Source organism: Rhincodon typus, chromosome 41 (genome assembly GCF_021869965.1).
Source record: "Rhincodon typus isolate 14 chromosome 41, sRhiTyp1.1, whole genome shotgun sequence".
Lineage (NCBI taxonomy): Eukaryota > Metazoa > Chordata > Chondrichthyes > Orectolobiformes > Rhincodontidae > Rhincodon > Rhincodon typus.
Genome location: NC_063372.1, coordinates 10,170,854 through 10,191,234, shown reverse-complemented (window position 1 = coordinate 10,191,234; position 20,381 = coordinate 10,170,854). Strand labels below are relative to the sequence as shown.

Here is a 20,381-nt window from a genome sequence, read left to right as displayed (position 1 = left end):
GCTGTACTGCTGTGTGTTCTATTGCTTGTGGAAGGACTGGATTACAGCTTCAGGAAGGGAGTAGCCGTCCTAGTTTTAGCAATTCATTATTTCATTACCAAGGCATGCATGATTTTGTTTTTTCTTTGCAAATCAGCTGGATGAACAGAAGTGAGAATTTAAGGATAGTGGCAGAGCTATGGAGCATAATGGTTCATGGAAACATAGATATACACCAAATCAAAACATGGTACTGCATCACCCTTCCAGATTACATTGTGACTAAAGTAACAGCTGCCTCTCCAAACTCACCTTTCCAATGATAACAGCAATTCTTCTGGACTGACGATTCAAGTTAAAAATGGATTTGCCAGGGTCATGCTAAGATTGATTTGATTTTTCTCCCCAAGCCAGCAGATGGTGCTCAGTGCAGCATTAATTCAATGTTGCTAACCAAACAGGCTTTATCTTTTCTCCATCTATTTTTCTGCACTTCTCCCTTGACAAAATACTTACCCACCCTGGCATTTTGTACCTAACGGAGACCCATGAGGTAGGGTTGTCAATCCTCCCCGAGTGTTGCACACATTCTTAGAGACCATTAGATGTAGGAGGCCATTCAGCCCATCGAGTCTGCTCCACCATTCAATGAGATCATGTCTAAAATTTTTGAGAAGATTTATAGCTCGGGTTGTGGACAAGGTTGCAGACTTGCTCGCTTGAAATGGTGTGTTTGGTTGCAGATGTTTCGTCACCCTGCTAGGTAATATCGTCAGTGCGCCTCCGGTGAAGCATTGGTGTTCTGTCCCGCTTGTTATTTATATGCCTCGGTTTGCTGGGGTGGTTGGCATCACTTCCAGTTCTGTTTTACAGATGGTACGAAACATCTGCAATCAAATACACCGGCTTGGCGATCTGATAATCTTCAGCTCCACCCTCCTACCTTTTCCCCATTTCCCTCGATTCCCTTACCGATTAAAAATCTGTCTATCTCAGCCTCAACAGCCCTCTGCAGTAAAGAATTCCATAGATTCATTGCCTTCCGAGAGGAGAAATTACTCATCTCAGTTTTAAACGTACAACCCTTTACTCTGAAATTGTGCGCTCCATTCAACTAAAGTTGGCACCTCTACTAACAGTGTGTCAGACAAAGCGGCTATTCTTTACGTGTGAGCGTAACAAGTTAATGCCAATCCTCTTACCATGAGGTTCATCCCAACATGCCCAAGCTTCTTCACTGGACGTGATGCATCACATTTGTTATTTTACCCCCAATTTTGAGAACATTTTATTCACATTCAGTGACTGTACATGACTCAGTGAAATCATCAGAAGGGCTTGATCAACATGATCATCATAATCCTGGGATTTCTCCTCAAACCCCAGGCTTCCAATCTTCAAGACAGACCATATGATGATTTGCATTGCTTCAACACCGCACTGAACCTATTGCAGAGGGTCATATCATGCGGATTCTGGGCAGACTCCATGAATTGTCTCATTTTAAACTAGCATGGCATGTTCTGCTGGGTCTGTGACTGGGCTGGAGGGACTGCCAATGGAGGGTCCTGGTAAGTAACATCAGCCTTGGCCAGCTCAGAGCTGCTTCCTCCACTGAGGGCACCTGTCAGGGCACTCCCCATCATGTGGCCAACAGCTAAGCCCACCGCCACTCCCGCAGCCATGCTTACTATCTGTGCCATCTGACCCAGCTGTCGGAGCTACAGGGGTTCGGGGCAATAGCTATTGTTGGAAGATGAGCAAGGCACAGGAAGTTGCTCACTCAGCTCCAGCTTCCTCTGGGCATCGTGAGACCGGGACTGGGAACAGGATCAGGGATTGGGCTCCAGCCAAATGGAATGAACTCATTGCCAAAACCTGGGATTGAACCAGGGACCTTTAGACTTTCAATCTAACGCTCTCCCAAGTGAGGATAGTGGCTAGGAGGATGCTTCCTGGCTGGACAGTCTAGAGCTACGGTTTACAGTCTAAAAATAGGGCTCTGGTCATTTAGCACTGGGAAGCAGATAAATTTCTTTATACAAAGGATTGTGAATTCTTGATCCAGGAGCACGGTGTGTGCTTAGTTGTTGAGTTTATTCAAAGGCAGAGATCTATAGATTTTTGTGTACTGAGGGAATTGAGGGATACGGAGCTAGTACAGAAAGGTTATACTGAGTGGTGGGGTATGCATGAGGAGCCACAGGACCTATAGATAGGATTAGAGAAGGGAAACATGATAAAGGACAAAACCAAAAGCTCTTTATATGAATAGACACAGCATTCATCATAAGATAGATGAATTGATGACACAAATAAGTAAATGGGTATAATCTAATAGCCACTATGTAGACTAGAGTCTGAATTTAATGTTCCTGATGTGAACCCCACCGTCCATTTATTCCCAGGATTTAGGATGCCAGCAACAGAAACCCTGTCCACTGGGAGTTAACAGGCAGAGGCCAGTAGCTCTCTGTTGGTGGCAGTGTCACTAAGATCATGGCTGTTACTGTATATACAGTGAAGCCTTCACCAGAGATCATTGTGGGACCCAAAGAAGAGGCAGATGGAATGCACTGGGGTCACCACCTTGGGAGGGTCCTTTTTTTTTTAAGCAAGAGCAGAGGGCTGTCTCTTAGAAGCCACCCACCTTCCTAATGCTGTGTCCCTTGATCAGGTACTGAAGTGCCTTTGAAAAGAAGGATTCCCAACAGACTGCTGTCAATCCAGACAAGGTTTGCTGGGAGAACTTCAGGAGAAACAGGAATTCTTTGCAAGTCCTGGAGAATCTCTGGGCCACCCCTAAACTTCAGTGAGCTTGTGATAATGATCAAGTGGCCCAATAATGAGCCTGATTAGCCAGCTGGTAGGTTCTCCATTTCAGCCCAATTTCACCACTGTCACAGTGGGGCCTGTTTTCATACCAGTGAGAACAGGATTCCTGGCTTTCCCCATAACAATGCAGGCCCACCCATTCCAGCCTGTGGTTGCAAGGTGACCGAGTGTAGGAATGGCATATTCTTGACACTTTAGAAGGGTTGAACACAGATATGGAAGATTTTCTTTTCCCAGTGAGTCATGAATCTTTGGAATTCTCTACTCCCAGAGAGACTGGGTAAGGCTAGGGTTACTTGCTTGGAGCAGATAACACTGACAGTGGGACCTGAATGAGGTCTACGAAATTCTGAGGAGCATAGATAGGGTTGATAGGAATAAATTTTTCCTCTTAGCGGAGGGGTCAATTTACCAGGGAACACAGATTTACAATAAGGGCCAGGAGGTTTGGAGGGGATTTTAGGAGAATTTCATCCAGTCAGAGGGTGGCAGGTATCTGGAACTCGGTGCCTGAAAGGCTGGTGAAGGCAGGAACCCTCAAGACATTTAAGAAGTATTTAGACATACACTTGAAATGCCACAGCATACAAAGGTTATGGGACAAATGCTGGGAAATAGGATTAGATTAGATTAGATAGGAGTTTAATGACCGGTGTGGATATTTCATAGAATCCCTACACAGTGTGGAAGAAGGCCATTTGGCCCATCATGTCCACACTGATCCTCTGAAGAGCATCCCAGCCAGACCCAACCCCCTACCATGTTGGGCCAATAGGCCTCTTTCCCCGTTGTAATATTATGCCTCTAGCTGAGGAGGTGGAATCATTAAATATATTCGAGGCTGAGATAGACATTCTTGAACTACAGCTAACCTTTTACTAACTAGAACCTATGGGCAGGGAGTGGGTTGGTTGTTCAAATATTCTGGATAATCAAAAGGTCTGCATAATCAATGTAAAAGTACACACTAAGTAACAAAAGTAATGCCGGGGTATACACGTCATTGTTATACTTCATTTACAGCATAAAACACTGAAATAATTATGAAACTTTGACTTAAATAAAATTTACCGGCAGAGAGCCTTCTCACTCGTACCCTCAACTGACCACTCGGACATCACAGTATTTGAGGAGAAATTGACTCGAAAGTGAATCAACTGTCGATATTTTGTGCGGCCATTCGATTGAACAAGTATATTTACATGGAGGTAAATAAATTAAAAAAACTATAATAACTGGACAGAATAATACGGTAAACTTTGCAGTATTTTGAGGTACATAAATCTTGCCAGTTTATCAAGAGTGCTGGTTCACAAAGTGCCTGTTAAAACAAAGTTTGCTGCATAAGGGAGTCACAAGGACCAAACAGAAAGGTCAAGTTGAGACCAAAATCAGATCAATCTTGATCATATTGAACGGTAGAACAGGTTTGAGGGGCCATATGGCCTACTCGTGCTCCCATTTCTGTGATTTCATGTTCTTATCCCTGTTCCTACTACTTACAATCTTATGAGCCATTAGGAAAAGCCTCAAATAAAGATTTCTAAACCTTAAAACAAAGACTATACTAATAAAAGCTGAAAATGCAAAAAAAGTCAAGTCTTTACAAATTGGGGGAAACAGCAAATCATAAATAGCTGAGTGAGCCTGTTAAGTTTCAAATTAATGACTGTTAGAAAACGTAAAGAAAACAAAAAACACTGCAGCACTCTTCCGAATTCATAATACCAGGAATCTTTATCAATTAAATGTAATGCGGAAATACAGTTATCTGTCAGCATTGTTACATTTTCAGTATTTTCCTAAAGTTATAAACTAAGTCACAATTTTTCATGCGCCCTCATGTGTTATTTTCCTGAAGAAATGATTAACAAATAACATAGAAAACAGTTTACAATCTGCAAGAACCTCTATTAGCATTAAACAAGGACTTCCAAGCCTGCTGTTCACAAATTTGTAGTAGTCTGGCAGGTGATGAGTTATTGGAGCCACATTGCTCTGAATAATCTTATTTATTAAATTCACTGATCGGCAGAGTGGAAATCTTGTAGCTACTTAATTGTCAGAGTTAGAACAGTAGGTTGGAAAAATGAAGATATCAAAGTAATTATCTAAACCCCCCAAATGATAGATCGAGCCACATTTTCCACAAAAATCACAGCCCTCCTGAACGCAATCATTATGAAAGAGCTAAGCAGCTTCAAATTCTCGACGCAGAAGGTAAAGGCTGTTTGAGCAGCAGCTGGAGAGTTGAAAATAATTATAGCATCAATAGTTAACTAGGTCTCTTAAGAGATCAAGCAGCTTCACACCCACAGGTGTAGGCTCTCAATCGAAGGCAAACAGCATACTTGGGTTGTTCCACTGCAGTGAAACATGTTTGAGGAGAATGCAATGGGGTGTAATGGATGAGTTTGGAAATGGACAGAATGCACTACAGGATGATACATAGCTTGTTGAAACACGTCATCAGATGAACTCGTATAGGACATTAACCTAAAAAGATGGCATTCTTCCTCCCCAAGCAAATGCCATGTGCAAGAGAAGTCTGTTATTTGAGATATTCAACCGTGCTTTGATTGTGTCAATTTACAGAAGCCTATCTGAAATGGGGAAGAGAAAGCATTCTATCCGTCCTTCAGAGTGTGGGTAGCATCAAGAACAATAGATTTACCCGAATGATAGTACAAGCATCCAGTGAAACAATGAGTGAGCGGCAAGGAAGTTAAAAAAAAAATCAGTAAATATGCCACCACAGACAAAAGATTCTCAGTAACTGAAGAAGGGTAATACCCGAAACGTTGACTGCTCCTTTCCTCTAGATGCTGCCTGGCCTGCTGTGTTCTGCCAACCTCTTGTTTGTCTGCCCTGACTAACTGATTACTGTCTATGTAATGATGGAGATTCAATTCCCTGACCTGGGACATCAGTAGAGATAGTCATTAACCTGGGATAATTAAGTGATTATGCTATCCAGACTGTACAGTTTCTCTGACATGTGCTGGGAACATGTAGCAGCTCATTATTTCAAAGGTTTAACATTTCCTAAGTGACTACAGTTAAAGTAGGTATGGCAACGTGCCAAAAATCAGATACATTTAATTCCCTGTTCCCACAATTAGAAGCCAAATGTGTAAAATTAAACCAACTCCCCACCTCCCCCTCTCCCCCACCACCACCAATCTCTCTCAAGGAGAATGAAAATTACAAGAAGCACATTTTGCACATCAGGTTCAGTCAGGGTACAGTGTGTTCACAGTGTTTACAAGGTTGCACAGATATTATACAGCAAAGCTTCCACCCAGAGATTCTGCAATCTTGTACATGCTTGGGCAGCACTAAGATAGTAAAAATAATTGGTTTTAGATCAAAGCATGAGTATGCACAGAGGATAGCGTTGTCATCCCAAATCAAAATGCCTCAAGATTTAGGCCCCCTTCAGGACTTCAGCATATAATCTAGGCTGACACTACAGCACTGCACTGTTGGAGGTAGCACCTTTTGGTTAAAACATTAAACCAAGGTCACAGCTACTTGCTCGGGGGAGCAGAGATTCGTGGCGCTAATTGATAGGCAGAACTCCTAGCTACCATTTCTCTTTTAATCAACACCAACAAAAGCAATTCACTCGTCATGCATATCATTGCTGCTTATGGGATCTTGCTGCGTGCAACCTGGCTACCATTTCTATCTACAAAATAATAATGACAGTGTTTTAGACATTAAAAACAGAAAGTGCTGGAAAAACTCAGTGTGGTTACAGAAACAGAGCTAATGTTTCGAGTCCAATATGACTCTTCTTCAGAATGGAAGACAGGGAGAAATGTGATGGCTTTTATGACAAAAAAAAGGGGGAAAAGGGCAAATGAAACAAAAGGGAAGGTCAGGAAAAGATAAGAGGTTGAAGAAGATAGGACATAAAAGGTGCCACAGAACAAAAGTAATCATTGTAGAGAGGTGACAAAGAAATCCAGAGTGGGTGCTAACAGCAGAATAACAGGTCAGCTCAAACTCAAACCAAAACCATCAAAATGGGATAAGTGATGGTGGAGGGGGTTTATCTTTATCCAAACTGAGAACAGAGAACAGAGTTCATTGTCTGAAACTGTTGAACTCAGTGCTGAGTCCAGAAGGCTGTAAAGTGCCTAAATGGAAAATAAGATGCTATTTTTCCAGCTTGCACCGGGCTTCACGAGAACACTGTAGCAAGCAAACAAGATAGTGTATTGAAACACTAAGCAACCGGAAAGTTGGGGTCCCACTGGAGGACTGAGCAGAGGTGTTCTGCGAAGTTGGTCACCTGGTCTGCATTTAGTCCTCCCAATGATTTTAGAAGAAATTCACTGGCTGTGAAATGCTTTGGAGACATTAAGGACATGATGCAAGTTCCTTCTTTCACAGTCTCTGCAGCTCCGACTGTTTCATCCGGGCTACTGCTCAAACATAAGACCAACACTTTGAATGCTCTGAAGGGATAAAAACAATTTTTTTCCCCTGTTGGAGGAAATAAGTCACACTAGCTATTTAAAATGAATTTAATTGTAACCAGTCAAAAACACAATCAAGGTAATTAACAAATGTTGGGCTACTTTACTGTATATACCAGGTCCTTGCACTGTTAAATTTACCTTTAGTGCCTGGTTGAAGTTATCCACCATACCAAGCCACTGTTGTGTCTGTTTGGCAAACTGGGCAGCCTGAATCTGCAGGGTTTTTACTTCATTATCCAGTTTCCGCTGATTCACATATGCCTGAGCCACTCTGAAAAGGAGATAGCAATGTATCAATCAGCATTCTTGCAGAGGTTCAGAAATGACGGATTACTTATTTTCCAATTACATGGTTATATACGATGAATAATCTTATCAACATTTGTACTTATTTATTTCACTGAACATTCAGAGTCTATTATTTTGCTTAATAAAGTACAATGCATTTGTATTTTCTTAATATGTGTGCTTACACAATCAATGCATTCTTCAAAAGCATGCCATAGAGGTCTACAGCAAGGAAACAGGCCCTTCGGCCCAACTTACCATGTGTATTCCCTGTGCCATCCACTATTAAGACAAGACAGGGCAGCAATGTTATTGGAACACCATCCTTGTCATATTCTCCTTTTAAGCCACACACACCAGCTTGGTTCAAACATAAATTGCTGTTCCTTAACTGTTGCTAGCAGTACCCTGAGATTCCTGATCTAACTTATCATTGGCTATCACCATGAAAGGACTGCAGATGTTACCACTACCTTCTAGGGCAAACTTTCCCGGGTCATTCATGTTTGAAAACAAAAAGTGTAAAATAAAAAATTGTTCCAGCTAACAAGACTCCCACACCAAACAAAACTGAATTCTCACCCAAACAGGTCACAATTGCTTTTCCTCTTGAGTTATAACCACGGGCATCTAGATAGAGCAATGCTTTACATAAGGTTTCACTGGTGCTACCAGGCATTGGGTTGAAGGAAATATTGATGGCAACATATAACAGAAGTCCCGAGTGTAAATCAGAATGTAGCCTGATTTGAACGTGCCATGATAGCCAAATTCAAGCCCCATTTCCAGAGTCACTGGGCTGGATTAGTGGAGCCCCAATCAGGCAGGAGTACCTACAGCAGATTGTTGACATCAGAAAAACAGTTCCTAATTAAGTTTGGGCAAGATGGGGCCAGTGCAGGAAACGTGCCCACTGACCGTAGGAAGCCAATTATTCCTGATCCCACTGTGATTTAATGGTGGCTCAGGGATTGAACAGGATCCTCTCACCTCTCCTGTGCCTTCTGAAGGCCATCCAGCAAACTGTGCTGTGTTTAGTTGTGGCCTTGTGAGGTTGGCGGTGGTTTAGAAAGCGGAGGGACCTTACTGACAGGTACTTTGTGCCTACTTGAGGGACCTGGCATTGGGAAGGGGATGACCATCAAAAGCCTTCCTCTCTGATCGCAGTATATTACTGGCAGCAGCCACTGTACCTGGACAAAGAATGGCAAACTGTTAGTTTCGTGGGCAGGATTTCTTTCCCACCTCGGAGCTTGGTTGTGTGGAAGATTTGATGCTGGCCAGTAAGTGCTTGAAATGCAGCTAATCGCATCGGGCCTCCCCTTCAGAAACAATGCAGGTGTTCCACCAGTTTTTAAAACTGGTTGGAGCAAGCAGCAAGAGAACATGTTGCTGCGATAAATCCAGCCAACTATAACTGCATGAGAAGCAAAGACCCAGCTCAAGAGATGGGATGCGTCTGCTCCTTCTGAAGCAGAAAAAAAAACAGTCTGTTTCTGTCAGGCACAGGATTCTGCTAAGACAAACACCACTTTTTATGTGCTGCTGCCAATGCTGAGAATCCTTCAACTTCTTGCTGTTTCTTTTTGTTCACCCATGGAATGTGGGTAGCACTGGCTGTGCCCAGCATTTATTGCCTGACCCTAGTTGCCCCTTGAGGTGGTGGGGGCTTCTTGAACCGCTGCAGTCCACCTGCTGTGGGTTGACCCACAATGCCATTAGGGAGGGAATTCCAGGATTACGACCAAGTGACAGTGAAGGAAGAGCAATATAGTTCTAAGTCAGGATGGTGAGTGCCTTGGAGGGAAACTTGAAGGGGGGTGGTGTTCCCATGTATCTGCTGCCCTTGTCCTTCCAAATGGAAGTGGACGTGGGTTTGGAAGGTGCTGTCTGAGGATCTTTGGTGGATTTCTGCAGTGCATCTTGGAGATGGCACACACTGCTCCTACTGAGCATCGGTGGTGGAGGGAGTGGATGCTTGTGGATGTGGTGCCAATCATGCGGGATGCTTTGTCCTGGATGGAGTCAAGCTTCTTGAGTATTGTTGGAGCGGTATCCATCCAGGCAAGTGGGGAGTATTCCATCACACTCCTGACTTGCACCTTGTAGATGGTGGACAGGCTTTGGGGAGTCAGGAGGGGCGTTACTTACTCAGTATTCCTCGCCTATGACCTGCTCTTGTAACCACTGTGTTTTGTTGAGTTTCTAGTCAATGGTAACCCCCATATATTGATAGTGGAGAATTTACTGATGGTAACATCGAGTATCAAGGGGCGGTGGTTAGATTGTTTCCCATTGGTGATAGTCATAGCCTGGCATTTGCGTGGTGTAAATGTTACTTGTCACTTGTCAGCCCAAACCTGGATAATGTCCAGATCTTACTGCATTTGCACATGGACTGCTTCAGCATCTGAAGAGTCACGAATAGTGAACATCCACGACCGTCTTCCTACGTGCCAGGTATGACTCCAACCTGCAGCATATTTGCCCCCTGATACCCATTGATTCCAGTTTTGCTTGGGCTCCTTGGGCTCCTTGATGCCACACTCTGTCAAATGCAGCCTTGATGTCAAGGGCTGTCATTTTCATCTCAACTCTGGAATTCAGTGTTTGTGTCCATGTTTGAACCAAGGCTGTAATGGGGTCAGGATCTGAGTGGCTGTGGCGGAACCCAAACTGGGCGTCACTGAGCACGAGTTGCTCGATAGCACTGTTGATGACACCTTCCATCACTTTACTGGATGATCGAGTAGACTAGTTATGCAGTCAATAATCCAAGACACTGTACATTATCAAATTCAAGTTTCACCACCAAACCACATAAGATGACATCATGACAGTTGACTAAAAGCTTGGTCAAAGAGAAGAGTTTTAGGGCTTGTCTTCGAGAGGATTTTGGAGGGAATTTCACAGCCTTTTTTTTCCATTATTCATTTGTCAGATGTGGGTGTCGCTGGCTGGGCCCAGCATTTATTGCCCATCTCTAGTTGCCCTTGAGAAGGTGGTGGGCGAGCTGCCTTCTTGAACCGCTGCAGTCCACCTGCTGTGGGTTGACCCACAAGGCTATTAGGGAAGGAATTCCAGGATTTTGACCCAGTGACAGTGAAGGAACGGCGATATATTTCCAAGTCAGGATGGTGAGTGGCTTGGAGGGGAACTTGAAGGTGGAGGTGTTCCCTTATGAGCATAGCTCATAAACAGATAAAAGGTACGGCTAGGGAAGGTAGAACAAAAATGGTTTTTAGGATGCTCAAGAGGCCAGAATTAGAGGAGTATGGACACAATAAGATGTATTCTGGAGCAACCACATATTACAGAATCACTTCAATTTGATGGGAAACAATTCTGTACTGTACAGAAGGAATGTACAGAACCATAAAAGGTTGCAATGGATTTGGAGAAGGTTGAAAACTCTATTTGAAGATTAACTGGTTAACAATAATTGACTTCCAGGATGAAATATCACCAACAAGCCAGCACTAATGGCGATATGCAATAAGAAACAGCTAACTTAACGTCACTCCAATTAAAGAGGCTTGAAGTGCTGTATGTACACAATTATGGAGATCATACTTTTCGGCTGTGATGTCCCGCCGCAGTTTAGCAGCTTGCCAGATCTCTCTGCCAAGGCTTTTGCACGAGGAACGGTTTGCGCAAGGGGAACAGAGTCTAGGCAGACCTTTCAGAAGATGGGGCTAGAATTTAGAAGGAAAAACAGCGTATTTGTATCAATATTTATGATTCTCATGCTCACAATGGTTAGTAGCAATTTCCCAAAAGATTCCTGTGATAAATATTCTGTGTTAAGATTCTTGCAAATACACAGTGAAGAAGCTATTTCTGGTCCCGCTTCAATTTTTAAGCTACTTTTGTCTTCTTCTTTGGGTTCCTCACATTCAAGTTAATTGGAAAGAGTGACAAACAAAATTATTTTGGCTTTCTGCTTTCCAAGATAAAACTGCTCAGATATAAAATACATCGAGTAAATACAAATTTTAAGAACCTATGCCATTTACTTTCCAGGGTTATTGTCTTTGAAACCCTGAAGCAGTGGCATCTACCTTGACTCAAATCAGCAGGAGGTTGTGCCATGGGATGTGATTAGTTTTGTGCCAGAGGCAGCCACTCCTTAACGTCAGCTTATGAACCGAACTTGAGTGAGCTTAGGCTGCAGTGGGGAAGCTGGAAGGCATGTGAATCAATGCGGGGTGGGGGTTCTACATTTCAATTACAATTGTCAGAGGCACTCAGACCAGGTTGATAGTTTATACATAATCAAAAGGTTTGATTAGATTGTTTGAAGATTTATGAAGCAATCAATGACATGGCCAGTTTACTGAATATGCCAGTAAGTTTGTTAAGTGATAAACAGCTAGCAATCCAGTGAAGTACCAACATGCAACATCAGGAAAAAATGCTCCGAAGCCCAGAAATAAATGATGATATTTGGTCTAAGTCTTCGGAAAACCCAGGAAGGAATGTATAAAACAAGGACAATCATTATGAGGGAGTCACTGGACACTCAGGGACACTAGTGCAATAAGACCACAAGATGTAGAAGACCACAGATGTAGGCCATGCAGCCAATTGATGCTATTTCATCATTCAATGAGATCATGGTTGATCTGATAATCCTCAGCTCCACTTTCCTGCCTTTTCCCCATAACCCTTGATTCCCTTACAGATTAAACATCTGTCTGTCTCTGCCTTGAATATACATTATGACCCAGCCCCTCCAGCTCTCTGCAGTAAAGAATTCTACAGATTTAGCTCCCTCTGACAGAAGAGATTTCTCCTCATTTCTGCCTTAAATGGACGATCCATTAGTTTAAGATTTTGCCCTCTGGTCCTAGAGTCTCCCACAAGGGAAAACAACCTTTCTGCATCTACACTGGTCAAACCTCTTAAGAATCTTAAACTGAAGTTACTGGAGAAACTCAGCAGGTCTGGCAGCACCGGTGGAGAGAAAGCAGAATTAACGTTTCGAATCCAGTGACCTTTCTTCTTCAGAAATGATCTTCTTCTGAAGAAGGGTCACTAGACTCAAAACGTGAACATTGCTTTCTCTCCAGATGCTGCCAGACATGCTGAGCTCCTCCAGCAACTTCTACTTTTGTTTCACGTTTCCTGCAGTTCTTTGTTTTAATCCCCTAAGAATCTTGTGTCTATCATTAAGGATGCCTTTCATTCTTCTAAACTCCAATGAGTACAAACCCAAGCTACTCAACCTCCCCTCATAACCACAATCAGCCTAGTGTTCCTTCTCTGCGCTGCCTCCAATGCCAGTATATCTTTCGTTTATTTACAATATTCCAGCAGCGGTCTGACTCATGCCTTTTATAGTTTTAGCAAAACCTCATTATTTTTATACTCCATTCCCTCTGAAATAAAAACCAACATTCCATTTGCCTTCCCTATTACCCACTGAGCTTGGATGCTAACCTTTTGCGATTCATGCACAAGGACTCCCAAATCCACCTTTCTTCAGTCTTTCTGGATTTAAATAATAAGCAGCTCTTCTAATCTCCTGCCAAAGTAGATACCTCACATTATATTGCATCTGACAAGTTTATGCCCATTCACTTGTCTGTATCTCTCTGTGGACTCCACGTGTCATTTTCACTACTTGCCTTCCACATATTTTTATGTCATCTATATACTTGGTGACAGTACATTCACTTCTGTCATCCAAGTTATTAATATTGTAAATAATTGTGGCCCCAGCATGGATTCCTGTGACACTCCACTAGTTACAGGTTGCAATCCTGAAAATACCCTCTGTATCCATCTCTTTGTCTTCTGCGAGTTAGCCTATCATCTATCCTTGCTGATAGAAGGCCAATACCATGGGCTCTTATTCAGTAGACTTATGTGAGATACCTTATCAAATACAAAATCATGAGAGGTATAGACAGGGTGGATAGCAAGAAGCATTTTCCCCAGAGTGGGGGATTCAATTACTAGGGGTCACGATTTCAAGGTGAGAGGGGAAAAGTTTAAGGGAGATATGCGTGAAAAGTTCTTTACGCAGAGGGTGGTGGGTGCCTGGAACGCACTGCCAGCAGAGGTGGTAGAGGCGGGCACAATAGCGTCATTTAAGATGTATCTAGACAGATACATGAATGGGCAAGGAGCAAAGGGATACAGATCCTTGGAAAATAGGCGACAGGTTTAGATAGAGGACCTGGATTGGCGCAGGCTTGGAGGGCCGAAGGGCCTGTTCCTGTGCTGTCATTTTCTTTGTTCTTTGAATAACTTTTAGAAATCCAAATTTGTTACATCAAATGGTTCCACCTTCATCTATCCCATCCATTACATCCTCAAAGAACTCTTAATAGATTTGTCAGGTGTAATTTCCACTTTGCGAAGTCATGCTGATTCTGCTTGACTACATTATGAAATTCTAAAGGCTCTGCAAGTAAAGCCTTTATAATAGACTTTTTTTCCCTCCCTTTTTGAATAAGTACGTAACATTGGCAATTTTCCAATCGTCTGAAACTTTTCCAGAATCTAAGGATTCTTGGAAAATTACTCCTAGTGTATTCACTATCTCTGTAGTTACTTCCTGCACAATCGTCAGATGCAGTCCAACAGGTGAGGGGACTTATCTGCCTTTAGTCCCATTAGTTTCTCACACACTTTCCCTCTAGTGATAATTAGTGTTTAATTTCTCTCCCCCTTTAGTCCCCTTGATTATTTACAATTCTTGGAATGCTATTAGTGTCCTTGACCGTGAAGACTGATGCAAAGTATTTGTTCAACTCCTTGGCAATTTCCTGGTTCCCCATTATTATTTCCCCAGCCTCATTCTCCCAGGCGCCTACATTCACTTTAGCCTCTCTCTTCCTTTATGTATGTTGAAAGAAGTTCTTGCAGTCTGTTTTTATATTACTTGCTAGTTTGCCCTCAATTTATTTTCTCCCCTTCTATTAATATTTTGGTCATCCTTTGCTGGATCTTAAAACTTTCCCATCCTCTGGTTTACCACTAATCTTTGCCACATTGTATGCTTTTTCTTTCAATGTGATACTATGACTCTATGGCTAGAAGATTTGAAACAGGCCACTATACAAATGATAATGACAGGCAATTCCAGATCCATTAGTCTTATTTCAATTTCACGTGAAATAGGAGGACTAGCCAAGAGAAAGCGTGTGCCCAATATGCATTCAGAAAGCAGAGACCTGACTTGCTAAGTCCTAAGGCAGATACTAGAAATTTGAACTTAAAAAATAGAAGATGGCAGATATGCCCAGCAAGTCTGGAAGCATCTTGGACGGACAAACAAAAGTGAACGTCTGTAACGATTCTGAACGTTACAGACATGAAACATTAACTCCATTTTTCTTGCCAAAGATGATGTCTAACCTGCTGAGTATTTCCAGTGTTTTATGTTTTTATTATTTAGGAAGAAAATATGGGCTGCACTGCCTCCTGAACGTTGCTGAAATAAACAAGGATGACATTGAAAAGACTTACAAACTCCTCATATTCAACATTTCCAGTTGGTGTGGACTAGAAATTAACCAAGTTAATAGAATGCTCAACTATATTGCCAGCACAGTGGAATACAAGTCAGAGAAAGCCATGATGCTCTCGTCAGTCTGGCCCTCTGGTTGAAGTTCAGTTCTGGTCACCAAGGCACATGGGATTCATTCAGGTCCTGGAGGCACTGTGTAGGACCACATGCTGATTTCCAGCATCAATAGTCTTGGGTATGAGAAAAGGTTTTGAAACTAAACTGTAAAAATAGAAGCAGGTGACAGGCTCGTCTCAAAAGCACTTGCCTTCACAAATATTGTATTCAAGAGAGAATTGAGATGGCTATGTCCGGCATCCAATTTCTCACCTAGGCTTGCAAAAGCCAAAAAATGCCCTCTTCATGAGGTATCAGAGTGTGAGAAGGGGAAGCGTGTATGCTGGGAAAAAAAAGAGGTGAATTCCAGCACCAACTAAGGACAAAACAAGTCATTCCACAGAGTTCAGGAAACAGAACATTTTTCGAAACCCTCTGGGACCTTGCTTTCTACACATGAAAATGGTATTACAGCTTGATCACAACACTCCAGCATTAATTTCCAATAAAAGACAACATTTCTGTTTGGTCACTCAAAGAAAATTGCAGCAAAAGTGGAATAAACTGTTCCATCACAAATTATGTGAAATGATTTCTTTGTTGGCGTTACAGAGATGCCTACTTTCGAAGTCAGTCACAACACTGAGCCATTGTGCTAATGGCAGCATAAATCATTCCCTTTATGAGGGAGCCTTCTATTGCTGGGTAGCCAGTTTGTGTTCTGCAAAAGAGGTCAATCACAGACAACACTATGCCTTGGATGAAAGCATCTGTATTTTGATCTTCTTAGTCAGCTGATTACTGCAGTGCCAGATAAGTTGTGCTATTTTCAAACAGACGAAGAACATTTTTAAAAATGTAAAACCACAGTCATGCTTTGGTCTGCAATAATCCAGGGAAGTACATGGCTTTATTACAGTAGAAAGGTCACTTCAGTTGGTTAAGGCAATGACTGAAGGGAGAACTTGAGGGCAAGCCAGGAGTTCAACATGGAGTAAAATCCTCATCAAGAGGACACAAAGTTCAGCTTCCCGCACTAGCCTTCAAGTGATCTCATTTGCTTTGTTTGGGAAGGAGGTTGCAGGGAGCACAAGTGGGAGAAAATAAAAGAGCAAAGGGTGAAGGAAGGAACAGTGAGTATAAGAAATTCTGTAAAGGAACAGTACACCCATGAGAAGCAATGGTGCATGCAGCAAATGATGACGTAGGACACGAGGCAAATGAAGGTCTTACTGAATGAGTTTGAGGAATTTGGCTCTCAATTGAGGTACAAGACCATGTAGGTATCAGGATTTGTTTGGTGCCAGGCACTGGACACGTTAGGTGTCACATTTAATCTATGTCTAATGTGAGATAAGAAAGGATTTTCAATTCCTATGGTATGGAGATACAGCAAGGGGAACCTGTTTAGATGGGATGCCCAACATTTAAACTGGACTGAGGTAACAATATTCCTGCAGACAGAATTAAAAAGACATCTGAACTTCTTAGCCCTGGCAAAAGGGAAAAGCCAAAGAGAAAATTTAACAGCAACAAGATCAGTTTAAAAAAAAAAATCTTCAAAATGATAGCTTTAAACATAATTGGGACAAATTTCCAGAGATTATGCTGATAAACTGGCTTAGGTGGGTCAGACAAGGGAGCAAAAATCAAGTGGTGAATTATTTGGCCAATTCTCCATCACTGGATCTCACTTCTGGAGCATTGACCACACAATAAATCCAAACAAATGATGAGAATACATGATGCAATGGATTGTCAGTCACATGCACACTAACCAAACTGGACAGGAAGACTGCGTGCAAGTTCTTGGCACCCAGTGTTGTTATGGCTGGGCAAGGTGGTTAAATTTTATGGGTACATTTTCACTAATGCAATAAATCAATAGAATTATTAAAAGGAGAATTTTAAAACTTGAAGTAAAATATATCTATCTATCACTTGTTAGTTTTGCAATGTTGTATGCACTTCAGCAATTTCCCTCCCCAAGCCATCTGAAATGAGTAACCAAAAGGATAGTATAAATGATTTTCTGAGGTTTCTTGGGGTAATTTGGAAAGCACAGCAGAAATTCATCCCAAGGGAGAAGAAACAGACTGAGGAGAGGATGAGGCAATCATGACTGACAAGGGACGTCAGGACAGCATAAAAGTTTAAGAAAAAAAAGCATACGTGGTGAAGATTAGGGGGAAGCCAGAGGATTGGGAAGCCTTTGAAAACCAGCAGACGACAACTAAAAAAAAACAATAAAGGGGGGAGAAGGTAAACTCTGAGAGTAACCTAGCTAGTAATATAAAAAGAAGACAGCAAGAGTGTTTTCTAAATATCTAAAAAGCTAAGTGATATAGCTCGAGAGAGGCCGGTATCTCGTCACTGATTCACCCATTTACATGTGGAGAGTCCTTGACCCTGATCCAGCTCCCTCAGAGCCAGCTCTGAGAACAGAACCCTTGACACTCCTGTTTATATCTGTTAGCCAGGGCTCCCCCTGATTGGGCCAGATTAACAGCCCCAATCAGGGAACTCCGATTCTATGAGGTCCACCTGGCAGACCTTGTTACAACCACTACAGTAAGAGACAGGTGAGAGTGGACATTGGGCTGCTGGAAAATGAGGGTGAAAAGTAGCAATAAGGAACAAAGAAATGGCGGAGGAACTGTTTTCACAGGGGAAGACACCAGCAACATACCAGAACGACAAGAGAGTCGGGGGCAGAGGTGAGTGTAGCGGCAATCACTAAGGAGGTGGTGCTGGGGCTAGCTGAAAGGTCTGAAGGTGGATAAATCACCCAGACCAGAGGGACTACACCCCAGAGTTCGGAAGGAGATAACAAAGGAAATTGTAGAGGCATTGGTGGCGATCTTTCAGGAATCACTGGGAGTCAGGGAGGGTCCCAGAAGACTGGAAAATCACTAACGTAACACCCCTGTTTAAGAAGGAAGGGAGGCAAAAGACAGGAAACTATAGGCTGGTTAGCCTGACTTCGGTCATTGATAAGATTTTAGAGACCATTATGGAGAAGGAGATTGTGGATACTTGGAAATGCATGGTTAAAACAGGGTGGAGTCAGCACGACTTCGTCAAGGGGAAGTTTTGCCTGACAAATTTGTTAGAATTCTTTGAGGAGGTAACAAGCAAGTGAGCCAGTGGACATGATCTATTTGGATCTCCAGAAGGCCTTTAACAAGGTGCCACACAGGAGGCTGTTGAATAAGACAAGAGCCCATGGTGTTAGGGGCAAGATACTGGCATGGATAGAGAATTGGCTGCCTGGCAGAAGGCGGAGTGTGGGGATAAAGGTGTCTTTTCAGGATAGCAGCTGGTGACTAGGGGAGTTCTGCAGGGTCCGTGTTGGCACCACAACTGCTCACGTTTTATATTAACAATCTGGATGAAAGAATTGAGGGCATTCTTGCTAAGTTTGCAGATGACACAAAGATAGGTGGAGGGACAGGTCATATTGAGGCTACAGAAGGACTTGACAGGCTGGGAGAGTGGGCAAAGAATTGGCAGATGGAATACAATGTGGAAAAGTGTGAGGTTATGCACTTTGCAGGAAAAGAGGCGTAGACTAGTTTCTAAACAGCGTAAAGCTTCAGGAATCTGAAGCACAACAGGACTTGGAAATATTGGTTCAGGATCCTAAGATTAACATGCAGGTTCAGTTGGTGGTAAGGAAAGCAAATGCAATGTTGGCATTCATTTCAAGAAGTCTAGAATACAAGAGCAGAGATGTCCTGCTGAGGCCATATAAGGCTCTGGTCTGACTGCATTTGGAATATCGTGAGCAGTTTTGTGCCCCGTATCTAAGGAAAGATGTGCTGGCATTGGAGGGGGTCCAGAGGAGGTTTACAAGATTGATATCAGGGATGAAGGATTTGTCTAATGAGGAACAGTTGAGGACTCTTGGTCAGTATTTGATGGATGGGATGGGGGTGGGGGTGGTGGGGAACTGACTGAAACTTACAGAATATTAGAGAGGCCTGGGTAGAGTGGATGTAGAGAAGATGTTTCCACGAGTAGGAGAGACTAGAACCCAAGGGCACAGCCTGAGAGTGGTGAATCTGTGCAGAGGGCTGTGAAGGCCAAGTCATTGTGTGTTTGTAAGACAGAGAGTGATAGGTACTTGATTAGTAAGGGGGAATCAAGAGTTATGGGGAGAAAGCAGGAGAATGGGGTTGAGAAACATATTAGCCATGATCGAATGGCACGGCAGGCTTGATGGGTCAAATGGCCTCATTCAGTTCCTAACCTTATGGTCATATGGTTTCATTTTGGCACTTGCTCAAATATACAACTACCCTAAACCAAGGAAATCAGCTAGAGCTAGTTCACAGGCATGGGATGGATAGAAATTCCTTCCCACTAAAGATTGACTGCCATCTGTTGTAACAATAGGATTGAATTTCAGGCTGAGACAATGGAGAACTACAATAAAACCTTTGGAAACATGGTTAACCCTAATAGATTTTACTTGACTAATGTAATTCTTCCTTTTTGAGGTACATTCTATATTAAATAAAGTCATACATTGATTTTTGGGAAGTCATTGGGAGACATTTAATAAGGTTCCAGGTGAAGCAACTGACCTGACAAAAAACACGAGGAGGCGGAGGAACTAGGAAGAGAAGCAAATCATAGGGTAGTGAGATTAAGCTGTGATATCCATAGTGAACTCTCTCAGATTCTGGCGCAGAGAGCCCCTTTGTTTCGGAGTTAGAAAATGCCTTGAGTTCAGAATAATGCAAGTTAGCTAGACCAGCTGGTAACATCAAACAGCCTGGGAGATCAGTAGTCTCATAAAACATCTAAGTGGTTACAGAAGGTCCCAGACAGTATTTGTGTGTGGGCAAAGTTATAGTAAATTGAAATTCAATGCAGATAAATTCAAGGTTTTTACATACAGGAAGAAAAATAGCAGACATACAGAATGAATAGTGTTGCACACCTAATGAGTCCTTCTCGAGAATTACCCTCCACATGAACAGATACCTAATCACATTTGGTCACCCTATTCCTACATCATCATTTTATTCACCTCCCTAATCTGATCCCAAGCCAATCTGTGACATCTCCCCCTATGACTTTGCTCTCCTTTATAGAGTGGTGCAAGTGAAAAGGCAGGGAGAGAAATAGGAGCAATTTTAAACTCAACCCTGAACAAGTCAACAAGGTGCAGGGCTGGATGAACACAGCAGGCCAAGCAGCATCAT

At 42.6% G+C, this 20,381-nt stretch overlaps 1 protein-coding gene across 1 annotated transcript in view; it reads right to left on the bottom strand.

Moving 5' to 3' along the window:
- The window catches only part of bloc1s1 (biogenesis of lysosomal organelles complex-1, subunit 1), a 90,062-nt gene that overhangs the window by 6,520 nt on the left and 63,161 nt on the right, over positions 1 to 20,381 (bottom strand). Inside the window, exon 3 of the mRNA XM_048619009.1 lies at positions 7,443 to 7,575. Coding sequence (XP_048474966.1) covers positions 7,443 to 7,575 — 133 coding nt within the window. The remainder of the gene's footprint in view (positions 1 to 7,442; positions 7,576 to 20,381) is intronic.